The sequence below is a fragment of the Manduca sexta genome, chromosome 19 (assembly GCF_014839805.1).
Source record: "Manduca sexta isolate Smith_Timp_Sample1 chromosome 19, JHU_Msex_v1.0, whole genome shotgun sequence".
In the NCBI taxonomy this organism is placed as follows: domain Eukaryota; kingdom Metazoa; phylum Arthropoda; class Insecta; order Lepidoptera; family Sphingidae; genus Manduca; species Manduca sexta.
In genome coordinates this window covers 11,684,754-11,697,569 of record NC_051133.1, presented here as the reverse complement: position 1 = coordinate 11,697,569, position 12,816 = coordinate 11,684,754, and the positions used below count along the sequence as shown (strand labels likewise).

Here is a 12,816-nt window from a genome sequence, read left to right as displayed (position 1 = left end):
TGTCAAATATGATACCATTGTTATATGCTACATTTGGTATCAAAGTATTAGCATATGACAGCAGTATAAAATTTAACAAATGTTAAGATTAAGTGAAATATTATTATTTTTTTTTTGATATTATTTAAATATTCGTTACTTTATTTCAGAATGCCGCCAAAGGCTTAGCAACAACCGAGAAACTAGACTTCGAGAAGTTTAAGACCATCCACGACGTCATCTCTTCATGTGGTCTCGCCTAATAGGCATTCCTATTTGTCTAAGTTGTATGTAAATAAAAATCAATCTTTGTTTAATGATTTATTACACCACTTATGACAATAAATAAATAATATTCAACAACATGTCTGTTTTAATGAGAACGTAATTATGTTTATAATGCTGCTAAAATGAGGGTGATGGCTGCCGCAAGACCCAGCATAGCATATCCGGTTGTGTAAACTTCTTTAATCGTCAGACCTTTAGCGGTATCCCAGTACAAATGCCTGATACCATTGGCAAAGTGATAACCAAAGGGAGCGGCAATGATGGCTTTAGCAAGGAAAATTGTTGCAGGTGATAGATTCAAGCCTTCAATAATGGTGATGTAATGAGAAATGTCATTCGGTAAAACCAAAGCCCCAATACCCAGTGCGCTGGCATAACCTGACAGCATTATACCTGGAATAAAATTAATAACAAATTGGGTTTTGTCCTATTATAAAGTTAGGTACTAAAATGTGTTTGACATCTAGCAGTTACTATAGAATATTAGTTGATACATATTAATAGCTAATATGAATGTTTACAAAAATTTGTACTTAAAAAAACTTTGTGTTTGTCATGAAATATTTAGCCGGAATATTATACTCATCATTAATGTTTCCCATTCAAGCGTGAAGTATATAGGGTAATTTTGTTGTTGTGTTATTGAAGAAAAGCACATACTCATTTCTACATTTGCTAACACTGCCAAAAACCATTTATAAGTAACAAAAATTTTCAACTGAAAATCCCACATTATATTTAAAAAAATTTCAATCATTTTCTAGTTTACTGTGAATAAGGTGTGCGTCAGTGTATCTCTGACTGAAAGTGTGATGTTACCGTTGCAATAAATTCTAGAGTTACAGTAACGGCATTGAAGCTTTCAAAGTTAAAATTACTTTTTACCGTTAATTATTTTGTTCCAAACTTTTAATTTTTATTTTACTTCTATAGTTTCAGTAATGTATTGTAAAGTGTTATTTCCAAGAAGATAAGAATGTAGTTTCATTTAGCAATGTGATGCCAAAATGACCTTGTATAATATTGTGAATTCTATGCTCAAAAATCAAAGCTTGATATTGCAACCCTAAGAGTCTATCTATAACCAATATTAAACCAATTTTTTTAATATTCAAAATGAATTACATTTGACCCTAGTACAATTTAAAAAACCATCTAACTAAAATGACATTAAATAAGATTTGTAAATGAACATGTAACATGAACTAGAAGTGTTAAACGTTGTATTAATCCAAGAACTATATAGAATTTTAAAACTTAATTGGACCTTAGTAGCATCAAGCAAATAAACAACATGAGATTGTTACCAAACTAAACTTGGTCCATGAAGATTGTCAACCTTTATTACCAAAACTTAATTTTACTATAGTAATTATACGATGATTTATACCATATAAAATTGCACCAAAAATAAGTCTTTATATGTAGGATGTATTCATCCATGTCAATTAATTGTCTTATAAAATGTTTACTATAATTTGCAAGTTTTAATAATTTATACTTTGAATATAGTGAACTAATCTCTGGAATTTCCCCAATGCATAATAAACTTTGAATTCAATAAACATCCTTTCTACAAATGCATATAGACTGCATTCATTAAAACTAATAATTAAACAAACAATAATGCACTTTATAGTAAACAAATTAAATGCATATTGGACTTACGACTCTATGTAACATGTAACAGATCAATATTCATGTATGTATAGATAACAATCCATACCAAACTGTTGCAAAATCCCATTAAAATTCCATTAGTTGTCATTAAAATATTTACCTGCCGCTCGATGGGTGATTGACAGCGTGCTTGTCAGCTGAACAGAATATATCGTAAGATGAGGAGACAACGGTCTGTTCAGACGCTCATTTTTAACATCGTGATGCTCCGGCACTGGAGTTTCGAACTTCTTAAACGTGATCTTAGGCACGCCACTCGCAGCCTGGGCATAGTTCACGGTACTCAGCGTCGCAGGAAACCTGCTTAAGCTCGCCAGCACCGACTTACTCCCCAATCTAAAATCAAAAACATATTTCAAATATCCATTCTTGAAAACAACCTAACCCTTATTACATAATAATTTGTCAACATACCTGCTGCAATTGAAAAGAGCCATGACTTTCACGTTATATAATGTTTATATCGTCGTAGGCTTCTGAAACAAACACCAGTGACACCAATAAGAAATTGAATAACTATTTAATCTACAAAAAAACATAAACTAAACTCACCACTGAGTCTGACGAACTTGCATGACAGGTTTGACAAGTTTGTTTACGTCATAATGAAAGCAGTATTTCGGTAATACAGCAGTTCACTTCATTTAAGCGTCTCTTTTCTCTGTTTTTACATAGAAAGGAAAAAAGATGACAATACTAACATGCTTAAAAATGTATCTATTAATTTTATAATGTCCATTATTAATTTATTCGGCACAATTAACAAATTAAAAAAGTATGTACTGGTCTAAAAAACTGTAAATTAATCATACGTATAAATCTTACAATATAACTATGTACCACAAAAGAAATATGAAAAACACGTTTCAAACATAAAGTATAAAATTGAGTGAATTGAAACGTGCCATTGATTACCGCAATACGGTTGTCGAAACGACTTTTCCACTTGAGAAAAACATTCGCGAAAAATTAAATTTATCTTAGAAAAGTGATAAATTTTTGTAAATAAATTTATGATAGAGTGTTAAATGTTACGATTATTAGTACTCACTGCAGTGACAAATGTTTTAAGAGTCAATTGCAGTACAAGCGCCACAACGATGTATAAGGCCGTAGATTTCGAGGTATTTGGCCGGGTGCAAGGAGTTTTCTTCCGGAAGGTAAAGTTCTATTTTTATATTTAACTAGTTCTCTTCGTTTGCCTGATGCATACACTTGTTTCAAACCATTTGTATTTATTTATTATGCGAGTATAAACTGTTGTCCATTACGTCGTCTTTTTGAATTAGAAGCAGGATATCCTTTTCTGCAAACGTTAAGTGGACATGTAAAGATTTCTATCACTAGTTTATGCTGGTAAGACTGTTGTTATATTAATTGACGGATCGTTTCATAAATTACAAACAAGAATTAATAGCAAGATGACCTGGATCCAACAGTGGCTCATAGTTATTTTTATATATATATTTTTTTTTTAAATGGTTGATACAATTTTTAAATTGCACAAACTTTTCAACCAGGATTATACATCCCGATTATAATTCTGAATTCTGAATATAAAGTCAGAATTCTCCGGGTCCAATAGAATTTGGTTTTATCTTACACATGCTGAATTTCGAATGCTATTCTATACGTAATCACTGGCTTAGAATAAGAATGGAAAAAATAACAATTTAATATAATACTCTTTTAAAGTAAATTTATTTTATCACTTGCTGCTCAACATTTTCTTAAATCACACCTCATTATGATGAAGCAAAATTAAAATACAAAGATAACACAAATAAATAGCAAGCTGGTAGGATAATGAAGTTACGAAATAAATTCACATCTCTTGTTAGAAACTTGCATGTTTAGATCAGTTTCACTATTTAAATGTATAATACTAGGGTTTGCCTGCAGCTCTACACCTGTGAAGATTTTTTTCTGAGATACAAAGTAGCCTATAGCGCTCAGGACTAATGTAGCTTCCTATTAGTGATCAATTTCTAAAAATTGGTTTAGTAGTTCCTTAGTTTAATATGTTTAAACAAAAAATCCTTCAGCTTTACATATTAGTATAAATAATACTGATTGAATATCAATAGGTATAATTTTAATTAAAAAATAAAGTAATCAATGTCTATATGACATTACTGTCAAAACGGGTTGCTTGAAAAGTAAAGAATCCATTGCCAGAGAGGCTACCTTGCTTGCAGTGGATTTTGAGATATTTGGAACAGTACAGGGAGTTTACTTTCGTATGGTATTGTTTATTCAAATATGTTGTAGTGTAGTAAATTTTTGGAATAAGTCATTTGTATAACATTGCTTGTATTCTTATGATTTTTGGTTTGTATATTTATTCAGAGCAATAATAGGCTTGTCTTCCGATGGATCCTTTTTAAAGCTTGAGTTTAGCTTAAGAGTTGTACTGGAATTAGAGAGCGGTCTGGTTGGGCCCGGGGCCTGAGGGCTCAGGTAACCTTGGGAGGGGGGCCACAGTGGCGATGTATTTACGATATATACCTATACATAATTCTTTCCCAATTTCTTTATACCACATTCAACACTCGCCAGAGGCGGCCTTTGGGGGAGGCCAACCGGGCAACCGCCCGGGGCCTCGCGCTTACAGAGGCCTCGCGCGGTGCGTCGCAGGACCGTTTTTTTATGTTCTTACCGATGAAACTGTTAAAACAGGGGAACCTTTTTTTTAATCTGTCCGGGGCCTCGTGTGTTTCTTTTTGCTTTCGCCTGGGGCCTCTTGTCGTTTAAGGCCGCCACTGACAGTAGCCATAATATATTTTTTTACAGAGACATAAAGCTCACCGAATGTTTTCTTATTCTTACTAAGATTATACATGTGAAAGTTTGTGAAAATTTTTGGATGATTTGGACGATAGTAACAACTGAATGGATATGGACTATGTCTTGTATTAGCACATGGCTACTTTTTATCCCAGTAATTGTTCCCATGGTTCCCATTCCCATAAATATAATTTGTTAACAATATAAGAAAATTAATTAGTTTCATTAGGGCCAGCAAAATAGGTATAATACATTATATATAGGTACGCCTTTTCTTATCTTATGGCGGATGTTTCGGTCTGAATCGAACATTCACTCCATCTTGATATTCAAATCGAAATGCGACCTCTGGTAATAAATACAGAAGTAATCACCCACATTGCTACAAATAAAATCCTTAAAAAAGAAATTTACATAGCCATATTTCTTATCTAATATGAAACGTTAATACTTACAACTTAAGTAATAAATTCCTTTACAGTACACAAAGGATCAGGCTGAGAAGCTTGGGCTGCGAGGATGGTGCAAGAATACGTCACAGGGCACCGTCCAGGGACAAATGCAAGGCCCGCCAGACAAGGTGGAGACTATGTAAGTTCTTCTCTTCTCTCCCTTCTACTTCTGCGTACTCATTTTATAGTATAGCTGAAGATTGGCTAACGAGTTGACAGTGGCGGCTCTAAACGAGGCGAGGCTCCAGGCGAAAGCAAAAAGCAGTCTCCCTGTTTCACAGTTTCGTTGATAAGATCGTAAAAAAAGGTCCTCGAAGGTATTGCGCGAGTCCCCTGTAAGTGCAATGCCCCGGGCAGTTGCCCAGATCGCTTCACCCTAAGGCCGCCTCTGCGAGTTGATGTCTCGACTGATGGTAAGTCGCCGCTCACCATTCATCCATCATCACCGACAGTAAAAATATGTCGATTATTCTAGAATAAAATACAATACTTCCTTTGCTGATATAACTTTACGCAAGGCTGGATTTTATAATGAAAATTGAAGAGAAAATTGCTCCAAAGCGATTATTAAAAAATGAAGCCGACCGGAATTTTATTCACAGTTTTTAATAAAAACGCAACAAAAGTTCTTTAAAATACTGTCCTATGTAAAAGCATTAACGACGAGCTGTTTCGAAAATTTGGTATATTTTGCAATTTACTGTATATCCAGCAAATCGGATTCCATTAAAGCAATCGTCGGAACATTTTTTCGAAATCTATGCATACTTACATATCTTTTCTAGTTTCTAGATTAGACTCATGTAAGTCAATATTTATTAGAGAAACAGTTTTGAAGATTAAAGAAAATAGGACAATATAGTTTTTTTGTCGAGTCGCGGCTTTCGAATAATATTCTTTTCAGGATTAATTGGCTGAAGACCACCGGAAGCCCAAGCAGCAGAATAGATAAAGCTGAATTTAAAAACCAAAAGGAAATTTCAGAATATACATTCGATAATTTCAGTATTGTTAAAGATTAACGAGTTTTAAAAATCTCAGTAGATTAGCACAGAGTTGCTTTATCAACATTAAATGTGGCTCCAAGGAAAGCCGTTAACAACTGTATTTAAATTTGATAGTATTTGATATTATAACCTTAGTGCTTTATAAATGTAGTTTGAATTCAAAAACGTCCCTTCGGTACCCAAAGCACAATTTTACAAATTAATTTATTTAACCACTAAGTAGGAAAAAAAACTACAGGAATTGTTAATTACATTAGGTCCCTCGTTAACCGTCTGCGCGCAAATGTTTAAAAACAAAAGCGTGTCCTCCCAGTGGCCGTAATAAAGGCTCTCCACTCGGTCATTACTCAAATAATGATTAAAAATTCGCCGCAAATATCTTTTTTATCGGGTGGCGATGTCCCTCAGAGGAAATCTAATCTTCAACCAACATAAAAGGACCTTAACGAAACACGACTCTACAGTCTGTCGTAAATGTGTTTATCATGACTCCCGAGTCCCCTCCAAGGGGACAGCATTCGCGGAAATAAAACTACGTAATGGCCTTGAATATATTATGAACCCGTGGGGCAGAGAGCCGTTCAGGTCAGATTCTACAGGTGGTCTTTTAGTTAATTATTAACAACTCGCGAAGGCCACGTATCGACGTACAGCTATTGATGAATGACTTGCCGTCTATATTTCAATGCTGTAGGTTTGTTTACAAGCTACAACGTCCAGGTAAAATATATAAGTTTCGTACGAATGAGGAAAACATCGTAGGAAATGTAAGGAAGTAAAAGTTCGAGACTTCGGCGAAACTAATCTATCAAATCCGCAAATAAAACCGCCCCGTTTCTGCAATGAGGCAAATCAAACAATAATATTGTATCTGTTGGCTAACAATAGACGCTGACCTTGAAAGCTTTCACGTAGGAGTTTTCTCTCGGAAGGGTAGGAAATAATTATGTTCGAGTCAGTAACCCGGGCGTGCGTTATTGATGGGCTCACGCGGCGGCGCCGAGACGCGCGGTAAGTGGGTCAGGGGAGGGGAGCGAGGGGCGCGCAGCCGCTCCGACATTGCGCCCTCAGCCCTCAGCCATGGCGGACGCGCCGCCCGAGGTCCTCGAGCTTAACGTAGGCGGCGTGCACTACGCCACCACGCGCGATACGTTGCTACGCGAACCCGACTCGCTGCTCGCCGCCGCGCTGCAAGACGCCGACCACCCGCGCGACGCTCGCGGCCGCGTCTTCTTCGACCGCGACGGCGTGCTGTTCCGCTACGTGCTCGACTACCTCCGCGACGGCGGGCTCGTGTTGCCAGAGTGCTTCAGGGAACACAAGCGGCTGGCGCGGGAGGCGAAACACTACAGGCTCGTGGGCCTCGAAAACGCAGTGCGAGACGCCGACCCGAAGCCGCCTAACCGCGAAAAGGGATGCATCACGGTGGGCTATCGCGGCAGCTTCGCATTCGGACGCGACGGGCTTGCCGACGTCAAGTTCCGCAAGCTGTCGCGTATCTTGGTATGCGGCAAGGTGACTCTGTGTCGAGACGTTTTCGGCGAGACTTTGAACGAGTCCCGCGACCCTGATCATGGACTCGCAGACAGGTACACCTCTCGGTTCTTCCTGAAGCACTCGTTCATAGAGCAGGCGTTCGACATGCTGCAAGAGAACGGCTTCAAGCTGACGGCGAGCTGCGGCAGCGGAACCGCTGGAGGCGCCGCCGAGCTGAAGCCTGGCGTCGACTCCGAGGAGAACCGCTGGAACCACTACAACGAGTTCGTGTTCGTGCGTGATTAAGCCCTTCGCTCGAGCGACGTTGACATTGAATCAGCTGACGATCGCGTGTCGGCTACACACCAGCTGATACTAATAAAGGCATACTATTTTCGGGGCAATGATATTTAACGAAGTTAGTTTCGAACTGAGATCAAATTATTGAATTTCCACGTAAGTAATTCGCAATATTTGCGTACTACGTAGTAAAAGCTTGTCTTTCTCGTAAACATAATAGCGTACAATATGGTATTAAAATCATAATAATAGAGTCGGAACGGGTGGTACCGAGTTTCGTTTCATAAATTAGTGTCTAAAAGAGTAAACGTTTAATTATTGGTAGATATATAATCGTTAAATATAATCAAATATGTAACAAATAGTGTTAAATGTAAAGAAATATAAAATATTAGTATAAAATTTACTTCTAATAGGAATTATTTCGTATATCTTGTTAAATGGCTACCCAATGTATTTTCTTATTTTGTTATGGATTTATACATTTCGTGACATACGAGGGACAGTGTGGGCCATTATTCTTATATTTACTGCGAAATTCGAAATCTAAATATAGCTTTATAGATTTATAAAGCTATATTTAGATTTCTCTTTCTCTTAAAGTTCATGTTTTCTTTTTATTACAACAACAAATATGAAAACACAAAATAATCTCGAAAATATACAGACTATATTTGCGATATTGGAATATTATGAAGCAAACAATTTACTTCGAAGTGTTTATATATTTTATTATTTTATTATTCAGAAGGGTAACGTTAGATTTACTTTTAACGTACTCTAAAGCTTTGGATTTAATAATACCATCAGAAGTGATAGGTATTGCATATAAAAATCTGCATCAAAAGAATTCCATTTTACAAAAAAAATTAATAAACTCTATACCGAAATATTCTTGCCTATTTTAATATTTGGTATGTCAATGAGAAGTTACTTACGTTGCCTATGCAATAATTACAACAAAATTATTAAGTATCTTCTTACCTTAAAAGTAATTCAACCGAGTACAAAAGTATTTGTATCGCACTCCATAAAAGTAATCGAGAAAATGCGAATACAAAAGCAAGTATGCACAAAACTCGCTCCGCACTAAACATTCGGAAATTATGAAAGCAGCGAGACGGAATAATGCGAGAAACTTTTATTTAAGTCAAAGACAATTACGAGTCTGTGTCCACGCTCTGCAAACTTGTAGGGAAATATTGTCGTCTCTGTGAAGTTTGGGTCGTTAGCATGAGAATTTGTTCAGAACGGACCATTATCGTAACAGTTTGCAATTATTCCACGTTTTAAAATACGATTCTTTTGTTGCTTTATGGCGCGAAATGTTTTTGTTAATTCAGATTTGACTATATTAAACTTGAACTCCTAAGATTTGCTAATTGTTAAGATTTGAATTCATAAAGCGGTAAAGAAAACGATATAGAAAATTTGTTTGTTACCATAATGACGCACATGGTACCCATTTGGCTCTCATGTCCTCTACAAAAATGCGGGTATTTTCAAATAATGCCAGTACCCAATGTCATATCATTAGATATATTAGACATACTTTAAACTGTTCTTCCATGCCAAACTTCCTCTCTAAGTATGCTAATGTTTCTAACAAAATTGTTTTTTATTAATGATAATTGTACGCAGCGTTTTAAAGGTTTTATGTGTTGCTATTACCAAATATGTTGTACGGATTTCATCGTATTGTATTTTTATACCAACAAAAACTTTCTGTTTGATCCGTAATTCCTTTGCCCTCTTCTTTGGTAATAAATAAAGTTTGAATACAGCATGTATAAATGTTTAAAAAATTAATGCAATGCAATAAAACCCGTAATATTGTGAGACGTTTCCATAAATATTTAAGGAAAGGGACATAAATAATACTCGAACGTCTTATGTCAATCTCAGTTTGCGGTTTCTTGTTACGCTTTATCTGTCTCAGGATTATCTATAATATTTATTTTCTTATAAAACATTGTACGTATAAATAGTTGTTAACTGTTAAATAATTCGACGTAATAATGTCGCGTATATAAAAAGAGTCGTCAGATATAGAAATAGAAGCCATTGTATTTCTTATCTATGTTTTTTAGTTTTAGGGCGTTTATCATTTGTATTTTAGTCAGAATTATTGTTAGTATTAAAATGTACAATCATCTAAAGTAGCTGTGTATGCAATTTGTTACATTCACTAATACGGGTCGCATTGCTATTATTTCCCATACGTAGATTAATAATAAATATAATATAGATTAACTGATGTTTCAAGATGCATAACAGTTACGGTGATTCGTGTATTTTAGCGAGAAAGAATAAGCAGAATTATGATATCATTTGACGTGTTATAAATGTCTTAAAATCAGAAACATATGAATCATGTTTGAATAAAAATAAATACACAATAATGGTACAAACGTGACGGAGAAACATAAAACACGAACGTCAAGCAATAAACAATAGTATAAAGGGCGAAAAATATACAGCCAGCCGTCAAAAACCATTATTTCGTAGTGTAACGATTTCTTGATCCAAAAACATTGAATTAAATTCGGCACGTACATCGCATAAACTCCAGTATTCAGATTTTATGTTGAAACTTTGTTGGTAAAAACCACAGCGGCGAAAAGTTTACCAACAGTGGGATGCAAATAAAAATAACACGATCAAACCGTGTTTTCACGTCGAAGTTTAACACACGATGGTATTTCATACTTTCTGCTTGTTCACTACAGAGTAATTGTAGCGATATTGGTTTCGTATTTAACTAAAGCATTTATTTGTAAATTCGGATTCTCCTAGTGTATGTTCTGATGGAGAAAAACAGTGTTGGACCTGAACTCGATAACTAAAGTAGGATTTCTAAAAATATAGTTTTGGGAATAAATTTAGTTAAAAAAATGTATGTGTATTATTTTCAATTTCAACCCTATCTTGTTAGACACTATGTAACGGATCTGTAAAAAAATAATAATTTCAAGACTATAAAATTATTTTTCTCACTTAACGAATATCGATTTTATGATAAATAATATAATCGATATATTTTTCTTTTAACTACATTGGTATAATTACTTTCTTTTTTAAGTATTCTCAAAGTTTTATTTCCACTGGCACAATAAAACAAATAAACAATCTTCGTAAGAAGAAAACATTAACTTACCTTCGCAACTGCCCCATAAACCCACTTTATTGCCAATGCTGTTATCATTAACGACACTTAGACCACGGTAGGAATCTTATCAGCCGATATACAACCTCAAAATGGCGAAAGGTAAAATTTTACGAAGAGGGACCCGACACTATAATGCATAGATGCTAATATGCATAAATATTGTCTGCAAAATCGTTCTAATGATGAGATACGTAAATTCTACAATAAAGGGAACCCCACAGGAATTGTTGCGAAAAATAAAGTCTTCTAAACACAAAAAAATGAGTTATATGGACTCTTGGCCACTGCAACTTCATAATTCAGACCCTGTGTAACTTTCGAGCAGTATAAATTTTCTGTCTGCATCTGGATGCTGGGTAAGTAAAAATACATAAATTCGAACTTACATTTTTCATCCCCGAAGTGGTAGGTTGAAGCACACCTGGGGCACCCACTCTTCGCCGAGCGTATTCCGTCTCATGTTGTGATAGGGTGCGAGTCTATCGCCATATCGGGCAGACTCCGAGCTAAGCTGATATGGTTGCTATAAGGTAGTGAAATTGAACACAGAGTTTTGATAATAGAAGTTTTTCATTTTGTACTAGACTTACGACATCTATACTCATGGTAAAAAACTCTACATACTACCTTTACTTAAAATACAGTCAGCCACAACGTAACTGAAAAAATTCAAGAATTCAAACCCTATATATGGTGTGTTAAGTGTTTAATTGAAACTTTTTTTTCTTTGTGTGAAGTAAAGTAAATCCCTTTTATTTTGTAAAGAATTTTTTTTTATAAGAACACAAAGTAAATAAGAGCGATGAAGTTTTGAATAAGTACAGCTACTTATATATGTAACTGTACAAATAACTAGTGTTTGCAAAACTCAAGTTCCCATTACGGATAGTATAAAATTAACGCGTCTTAGCGCAACAAGTGGTTACAACCTTTATATTAATAAAAGATATTTTTACTCCTTTGATAATTCAAAGTACTAAAATCCGTTACAACCACGCCGCTCATGTGGACATAATTGAATCAGGCACCTTTTAATGAAGTTACGTGACAGCCTTTGATGCAGATCAATATAATCATTTAGGTCGACTAATCCAATACGAGTTGAGTAATTTTATCGCCTAATTGAGTTACTTTTAGGCAGGCGAATGGTCACGTGGGTTTCTAAATATACTTGTTACTGAATTAAGTAGGTATTTTTTTGCCTGCAATATCATTTGGCTTGAAATTAAAATATTATTAATGAAGACAAAAAAGGTTATGATAAGTTAATATATTTACTAACATATAAAGCCGAAGAGTTTGTTTGAATGCACTAATCTCAAGGACTACTAAGCCAACATTTTTTTTCCACTAATAGGAAGCATTACTCTTGAGTGCTATAGGCTGATTTTTATCCTGTAAAACTTTCATGCGGAGCTGCAGACAAAAGCTAGTATAAGATATTTTGATTAATTGTACTCGTTATACCCTTTTGCTCTAAATTAAAACCTGAATTCGTCTTTAATCTATTTTATCCATAAATGTTAGGCAATATTGGTAGAGCTAAAAGATAGATTCAAATATTTAACTTATTTAAAATCTGTTTTTACAGACATTATTTTTTAATAAGACTTATAGGAAGACTAAATAGACTAAGAATTATTTGTCAATGATGTAAGCGAAACTTTATGAAGAATAC

The 12,816-nt window shown here is 35.0% G+C and overlaps 4 protein-coding genes across 5 annotated transcripts in view; 3 read left to right on the top strand and 1 right to left on the bottom strand.

Annotated features, from left to right (window-relative positions):
• LOC115440327 (transferrin-like) overlaps nucleotides 1–342 on the top strand; it is a 53,292-nt gene extending 52,950 nt beyond the window's left edge. For both annotated transcript variants that reach the window (XM_030164574.2, XM_037440328.1), the window contains exon 15: nucleotides 150–342. In XM_030164574.2, coding sequence (XP_030020434.2) covers nucleotides 150–242 — 93 coding nt within the window. In that variant the 3' untranslated portion in view covers nucleotides 243–342. The remainder of the gene's footprint in view (nucleotides 1–149) is intronic.
• Nucleotides 288–2,674, bottom strand: LOC115440331 (succinate dehydrogenase cytochrome b560 subunit, mitochondrial). The gene is made up of 4 exons (XM_030164578.2): nucleotides 2,500–2,674; nucleotides 2,362–2,423; nucleotides 2,048–2,283; nucleotides 288–660 (listed from the first exon to the last, which is right to left on the bottom strand). The coding sequence occupies exons 2-4, from the start codon at nucleotides 2,382–2,384 to the stop codon at nucleotides 374–376; spliced, it is 546 nt and encodes a 181-aa protein (XP_030020438.2). The 5' UTR covers nucleotides 2,385–2,423; nucleotides 2,500–2,674; the 3' UTR covers nucleotides 288–373.
• A 163-nt stretch (nucleotides 2,675–2,837) lies between these two features.
• Nucleotides 2,838–6,339, top strand: LOC115440332 (acylphosphatase-2-like). The gene is made up of 3 exons (XM_030164579.2): nucleotides 2,838–3,107; nucleotides 5,216–5,325; nucleotides 6,091–6,339. Exons 1-3 carry the CDS (start codon nucleotides 2,976–2,978, stop codon nucleotides 6,206–6,208), a joined length of 360 nt encoding a protein of 119 aa, XP_030020439.2. The 5' UTR covers nucleotides 2,838–2,975; the 3' UTR covers nucleotides 6,209–6,339.
• A 219-nt stretch (nucleotides 6,340–6,558) lies between these two features.
• LOC115440329 (BTB/POZ domain-containing protein KCTD12) lies at nucleotides 6,559–10,864 on the top strand. The gene has a single exon (XM_030164577.2). The coding sequence runs from the start codon at nucleotides 7,274–7,276 to the stop codon at nucleotides 7,973–7,975; it is 702 nt and encodes a 233-aa protein (XP_030020437.1). The 5' UTR covers nucleotides 6,559–7,273; the 3' UTR covers nucleotides 7,976–10,864.
• The last annotated feature ends 1,952 nt before the right edge of the window (nucleotides 10,865–12,816 follow it).

What these genes read in the sequence shown, in the direction of transcription:
- LOC115440331 (XM_030164578.2), bottom strand. Translation starts at nt 2,384, where the DNA reads ATGGCTCTTTTCAATTGCAGCAG. An exon ending in GCTCTTTTCAATTGCAGCAG is followed by an intron (nt 2,284 to 2,361) that starts GTATGTTGACAA and finishes TTTTGATTTTAG; the next exon opens with ATTGGGGAGTAAGTCGGTGC. An exon ending in AATCACCCATCGAGCGGCAG is followed by an intron (nt 661 to 2,047) that starts GTAAATATTTTA and finishes ATTTTATTCCAG; the next exon opens with GTATAATGCTGTCAGGTTAT.
- LOC115440329 (XM_030164577.2), top strand. Translation starts at nt 7,274, where the DNA reads ATGGCGGACGCGCCGCCCGAGGTCCTCGAGCTTAACGTAGGCGGCGTG.
- LOC115440332 (XM_030164579.2), top strand. Translation starts at nt 2,976, where the DNA reads ATGTTACGATTATTAGTACTCACTGCAGTGACAAATGTTTTAAGAGTC. An exon ending in AAGGAGTTTTCTTCCGGAAG is followed by an intron (nt 3,108 to 5,215) that starts GTAAAGTTCTAT and finishes ATTCCTTTACAG; the next exon opens with TACACAAAGGATCAGGCTGA. An exon ending in CCAGACAAGGTGGAGACTAT is followed by an intron (nt 5,326 to 6,090) that starts GTAAGTTCTTCT and finishes TATTCTTTTCAG; the next exon opens with GATTAATTGGCTGAAGACCA.